This window comes from Sander vitreus, chromosome 1, assembly GCF_031162955.1.
Source record: "Sander vitreus isolate 19-12246 chromosome 1, sanVit1, whole genome shotgun sequence".
NCBI lineage: Eukaryota > Metazoa > Chordata > Actinopteri > Perciformes > Percidae > Sander > Sander vitreus.
Genome location: NC_135855.1, coordinates 24,681,793 through 24,688,495, shown reverse-complemented (window position 1 = coordinate 24,688,495; position 6,703 = coordinate 24,681,793). Strand labels below are relative to the sequence as shown.

The following is a 6,703-nucleotide window of genomic DNA, read 5'->3' as shown; positions in this document are numbered from 1 at the left end:
ACTTTGTTACATTGCAACACTGTCTGTTACACAGTTTGCCGGTGTGTCTGAAAACCCACGGTGTGTCTTTTTCACTACTTCTGCAGTTACTTACTTTTGCCTTTGGAGGGCAGCGTGAATCAAGGGCATGATGAACCTCTAAGTCTAAACTCCCATTTTCACATAATTGAAAACAAACAAAATGTCAAATAAAGAATTATGAGATAGAGTAAGCAATATTTCATGTTGTTATTTTTGTGTTAGCGAACATCAACATCTGTATCAAAGGAAAATATGAGAAACGTATGTCAGATTCTAATGAGATCAGATGCAAAACAAAATGAGATTTGCCGTAAATGGTTCAGTCTTTGGATTCATTGCTTCTCATTTTGGGGCAAACCCAAGATCCAAGTGATGTTACAGAATTTTCCCAGCAAGACTGCTCTCAAAGGGTTTTACAAAAAGCTCCTCCACAGGGACACCAGAAGCCCTTTGCTTTGCTTCGTAGGTCAGCAGCAAATCCTTACGGGCCTGCCGGACACACACGAGTATAAATATCATTACAAAAATGTATTAAACATCATCATTAGTTAAACAAATGCATGACAGCACTTTCAGGAAGTAAACAAACTACTAACCTGGGCAATCTGAGCTTTTTTATACTGCAAGTTCTTGATGGATTTATTACTGGAGTCAAGATTTTCCTACAAGTAAAAACATATATATTTTTTTTATGTTCTTGTACAAACAGTAGGGCAACGTGCATAAAATACTGGGGGGGGGAATAATCGATTCTTAGATGTATCGCGATTCTCTCTAGAACGATTCGATGCTCGATTCTGATAAGTTAATAATCGATTTAAAAAATCAATTTGTACTGTCTCCAGACAAGTACAAATCAGAAAACAGAGTGACTGAAAGAGGATGGGATAATGGGCAACAACTTAGAGTTTAGGCAAGAGTGCAGAAAAAAAAATCAAAAGGAAGAAAAAAAAAGACATATATAAAATAATTAGGCAAAACACATAAAGGCTGTTCATCTACTTTATCACATTACATCTCACCACCTCATGTTTCATGTTCTAAGAAGCAAATGATCCACCTTTAAACATGACTGAGCCTCTGACATGGAAGATTACTGGGAGAGAAGGTGACTTTCACAACCATGTTTGAGGCTTCAGCATGGAATGACCACAAAATAAAAACCTCAGTAGACAAAATATTTCATTAAAACTTGTGTGTGACAAATACTCTATATGTCAAAATCTAAGCTTTGTCTAGCTGCTTTGTCTAGAAAGTGATTAGCAAACTGAGTGGCAAACTCAGATTTATATGTGTATTTTTTTTAAATCACGCATGGAAATGTACATAAACAAATTGTTGCATCGAGATGCATCGATAATCGGTTTACAATCAAATCGTTGGCCTCTGAATCGGAATCGAATCGTGAGATGCCAATTGACTCCCAACCCCTATAAAATACACACTATTTCAAAGATAATTTACCTCAATTTTGTTAGTGACCCCATCAAGAGCAGTTTGGTCCATGTTAGAGGCAGAAAGCACCGAGAAAAGCTGAGCCTGCGTCTTCTCCAGGACGTCTGTCAGGTCCTTCACCTTCCTTTCCAGCAGCGTGCTCTTCAAACCTGCTTTATGCTGCACCTTCTGAATATTCTGAGTGAACGTCGTGTACAGTTCGTCCCTTTCCAGCTGAAGCTGTTTGACATGTGCACGTACACAAAAACATTCACATAAATACCAACAAGCAGGGCCCAAAATTGACTTTTCTGTCAACCAGACAGCTAGTGAATGTTCAAATTTTACCTACCACTCAATAGATTACCATTGTTTTTTTGGCTGGTGAGTGAAGCAAATCTACCAGCCACTTGCATATTTCACCAACATTTGGCTGGTGGATGGTGCTAATTTTTGACACTTCCAACAAATACACAAGCATTTGACTCACATCTAATATTTGAGCAACATTATACAGTGGAACTCAATCTTAGCTTTCACCTTGCTGAATTGCTGTTCCAGTGTCTCGTAGTCCAATTTCAAATCATCCAGCTCCTTTTTTTTTACCCTTTCTTTGGCATCCTGTCAAAAACAGCATCACAAATTGACCTTGTGCCCATGTACAGTATGTTACATGTCAGTTACTAAGACACACACAAAGCACCAATTAAGTCACTGGTAGCGACAAATATAAATGCAACAGTTTAAAACAAATTCACAAACAACACCAACAACCTTTTTAGTTGCGTAGTATTTCATTTTTTTCTCATTTTCTGCACTTTCGTCTACGACTTTTGAGAGCAGCTCAGCAAGACTTTTGTTATCCTGCAAAAGACGAACCAGGTCCTTTTCCTTCTCCTTCTGTTTCGTGTTCATCTCTTCAATTTGTGCCTAAGAAAAGCCAATAAAATATGCCATAGAGAAAAAAAACATAACTGGATCAGAACTATTGCTGCAAACGAAAAAAAAAAAGAAAAAAAAAACTGTTAATAACTGTAAGTAATTTATTAAGAGAAAATCCCAAACAGTCTCAGGTTAAAACCTTTCAAATTTGTTTTATATTATTTTGAATTGGATAACAAATTGATCATCAATCAAAAAAAAGCTATTTAAACACATCTGCATTTTTTTTCCATTTTACAGACTAAAAAACAGAAAAAAATCTGAAATTTCTTTAGTGTCAGTCTGACAAGGATGCCGAGTGTGCACTTATACCTTGAGTGAATCACTCATATCCAAGTCCTGTTGCATGCGATTAACAAGTGCATGAGCATCACTGAAAGCTTTATCGTGGTCTTTTATAAGAGTGTTGATGTGGCTGCTCCAATGATCCTCTCTCTCAATGATCGCATTTTTTCTCATGTTGTCCAGCTCTTGTGGCAGCAACTCCATCTTCTTCTCATACTTGGTTTGGATTTCTACTCCAACAGCAACACAACATGATGGCTCTCATTTAGTTTATGACAGCACAGGGTGTTGAATTCAACTCAAAATGAGATTAGTTCTTTACCTGCGAGTTGCTTCATCCAGATGCTCCTTGTTTCAGTCATTTCTTCATTATGTTTCTGTTAAGATAACAACCAAACTGGGATTTGTAGCATTAATGCTTACTATCTGAGTAAAGAGAAACAATAATTCCACAGATCTTTAAGTGTAGCAATAAAATAGTGTGTACTACCAACCAGTTCAAGCTCCTTGACAAGGTTTTCATTGTCGAGCTCCTGCATGTCGACCATGATGGCCCTCATGTCCTTTTGAAGCTGAGTCTCTAATTCTTCTTGCTCTTTCTGCACCACCTGAGCAGAGACTAAACCATCTGCTTTCAACTCAGAGATCATGTTCTGGTGCTCACACAGGAGATGCTTCATCTTCTGTTTATACACCTAGTGGGGGGGAAAATGATCAATATAAAATGTATTCACTCATTAAATCTGTCCATGTATAATCTTCACAGCTGACAAATTACACTGCAGTTTCACTGTGTAGCTACAGAACTTGAGTAATAACCTTACTTTGATCTCTACTTGGTGACGCCCCTCTTCCTCTTCAATGTCCTTATCAAAGTTTTTCCGTTCAGCCTTGACTTCCTCCAATTGTCTATCTGTGATCTCCCAAAATGTATGGATCTTGTCCCTCTCCAGCTGAAAGTAGTTTCTCTCTTCCCTCTCTCTGTCCAGCTCCTCTCGAAGGCGCACAATGTGCTCTTCCAGCTTAAAATGCAGAAATATATTTTAGTGTGGGCATATCTGAGCCAAACAACGTAGATGACAGTGTAGCTTATTGCCTCATTTAGCCTAAAGGGGTACTCGACCCATTGTGTATGTCAAAATCCAATTTACCGTTCACAGCGGGCACTACACAGCCTGTGAAATCAGACACATCATAGCCCTTTCCCAATTCCCAGTTTGTGCATCCCTGATTCCTCTCCTCGATTCCTCTCCTCGAGCCTTAGTCCCGCCCACAGGAGATTCGAGCCAATGAGTCGAGGAAGAGACTCGAAGAGAGAGGAGTCGAGGCAACAGGTATTTAACAAATGTAAGACATCTTTGCCTCGGAGCCGTCGTTTAAAAGTGATGTCAATTAAATATAACGTGCGGCACAGCTGCATCAGCTGTTCATTGTTATTGTTATATGTATTTTATGATCTCTGTCAGATGAGCAGAACAGCGTTCCTGACAACTTCTATATTTACTTTGAATTCAGTTTACAACGTGGCATAATGTGATAAGAACGAACGGGGCTCATCGATTTTTATTTCTTGTATTTAACACACACATAGGATATTTATATATTTATAATATAGGCCTGCATACACAGTAAATAGGCTAAAGCCTTTATAGGCTATTTAAAAAAAATGTTTGTATGAAAAGAACTATACAAATGTACAGTATAGTATATGCTCACAAACACACTCTTTCCATCTATTGTTGATGCATGGATCAGCTCTTCATCCAAATCCGCTTTTAAAAATGATTCATTGTATTAAGTATTTAGAGTGTTTTCTATAATGATTTACTTTAAAGATTAGAGAGGCTGCTTGTAAACGTTTCGCGCAGCAAAACTGTAACTGTAGTCATAAAGTTGACAGAGGAAACTAAACCTTTAGCTTCTGAAATAATAATAATAATAATAATAAAGTTAAGCTGCTGTTTCTCTAGTATCTCTCTGGGGACGCAAATTAAGCTGTCCGACAGCAGCTCTGCTATGTTCATATTTTATAGAACGTTAATAATATTTATCTCTGTAATGTATTATTTCACCCACCCGCTATTAATCAGAATGTTAATGAAGATCCGACCAGCCCGATCCGTGGATTAACCACGGGGCCGCAGATATAACCATCTCTCTCCCTCTTTTACTCTCTCTCTCTCCCTGTCAGGCCTTTTTGTTTACATGCCACAGGTAAAAAAAAGACTTCCGCAGAGGATACATCGGTGTATCCTCGACTATAGCTCCTCCGGGGAGCCTCCTCGCTCCTCGATGTCCGTTTTAGGAATTGGGACGTCCTTCAACATGGCGCGCTGAGAATTATCTTTGGGTCACAAGCCGGAGGATCGAGGAGTCGAGGAGGTACAAATTTGGGAATTGGGAAAGGCCACCTGTGTTCAATAAAAACTGGGGGGGTTTGAGCTTAACAGAAATTTATCAGGCAGGGAGGCTCTGACAATTAAGGTGCATCTCACTTTAAATTGCATCCCTGGCTCCTCCACTTGCTTCCCTTCCTCGCGTCTTAGTCCTTCCCACTGAGGAAGCATGGGAGAGACGGAGGAAATCATGCGAGGAGAGAGAAAATGTGTTTTTAGAGGGATGAAACGTCCTTTCCTCTGAAATGTCACGTGAATTGGTCAGCTGTATGGGTGCAGTTAGAAACTGCTGTCAGCTGCAACTTCCAGGAAGGCTGCTCTCACATATCCTCATTCATAGCTCCTCAGAGATCCCTCTCGATGCACAATTCACGCTCCTCGGGGCAGGAAAAAGAGCTTTGAGATGGCCTTCACAAAGGATAACTTCCGGTTCAGCCGAGGACCTAAGAGCTATCAAATAAGTGAAGTGAGATCCAGCCCTAATCTCACATCCCGTATTTGATAGCTCCACGAATTAATGTGACTTAAGGAAAGGATGTCTCATCCGTCTAAAACACATTTCCTCGTTTCCTCTCCCCTCCCGTTCCTTCCTCGGTGGGACGGACTAAGAAACAAGGAAGGGAGGCAAGTGGAGGAGCCAGGGATGCAATTTAAGGGAAGTGAGATGCAGCATAAGAGAAGTGGGATGCACCAGGTATTAGGCCTATCCATTGTTTTGAGACCTTGACCCATAGTAGAACTGAAAGTCAGGATATCTTGACCTCTGTTGCATTGTTTTTAACCATTGTTTAAACCTGTCTCTTGGGAGTCCCCCAGCTGTATGGAAATGCAAAACCAACTTGCTTTAATGTACAGAAACGTGTCTTTCCTTATGACATAAAACAGCCAAGCATCACTCTAATGTTACACTTAAAAAAAAAAATAATAATAATAATAATACAAAAAAACACTTAAGCTCTGACCTGCTCCTTGGACATCTCCTCCTTGGTAAGGCCATCTATCAGTGTGGGCGTTCTTGCTTTAGCAGGCTTTTTACCTGAGCCTTTGCTTTTGGGAGGCTGGACAACAGTAAAAATAATAGAAACAAGGTCAAACTGTTTCTTACTAGCATCATAGTCTATTTCTTTAACATTGTTGTGGGGAAGAAGCTAGCCCCAGTCTGTCTCTAATGAATGTAATGTTAATGATAACACATGAGAAGCACAAAAACTGGGCCTGGGCTAACGGCTAACGTTATTTACTGTACTGTACTGTCACAGCTTAGTATGAACCCACATGGTTGTGATTAATTAATTTAAAAAACGCTTTGCTCACCATCGTATATATTGCGTAAATAACACGTGTAGACGGGCAACGTTTCGGTAGTTTTGACAAGCTAGCTAGCACACCAGTAAGCACTTAGCTAAACTCAGAGAAGTCTATCAAGACTAGAGTCTCAAACATGCGTTGCCATAGCAACACAGGACCTGTGAATTTCTTTTTTTCCCAGGATGGGAAAGGCATGTCCCGCCCTACTCTGCATAACTCTGCCTCTGATTGGCTCTTGCCTAAATCTAACAAACGCAATCCAAAGCAGTGCTAGCCAATCAGAGGGAGAGTAGGACAGATCATGCTGGGATCAGAGT

At 39.9% G+C, this 6,703-nt stretch overlaps 1 protein-coding gene across 1 annotated transcript; it reads right to left on the bottom strand.

Annotated features, from left to right (window-relative positions):
* Positions 1-276: 276 nt before the first annotated feature.
* On the bottom strand, positions 277-6,070 carry drc4 (dynein regulatory complex subunit 4). The gene is made up of 10 exons (XM_078257696.1): positions 6,041-6,070; positions 3,507-3,704; positions 3,177-3,377; positions 3,005-3,059; positions 2,710-2,912; positions 2,230-2,385; positions 1,996-2,076; positions 1,486-1,695; positions 618-683; positions 277-510 (listed from the first exon to the last, which is right to left on the bottom strand). The coding sequence occupies exons 1-10, from the start codon at positions 6,053-6,055 to the stop codon at positions 397-399; spliced, it is 1,299 nt and encodes a 432-aa protein (XP_078113822.1). The 5' UTR covers positions 6,056-6,070; the 3' UTR covers positions 277-396.
* Between the last annotated feature and the right edge of the window lie 633 nt (positions 6,071-6,703).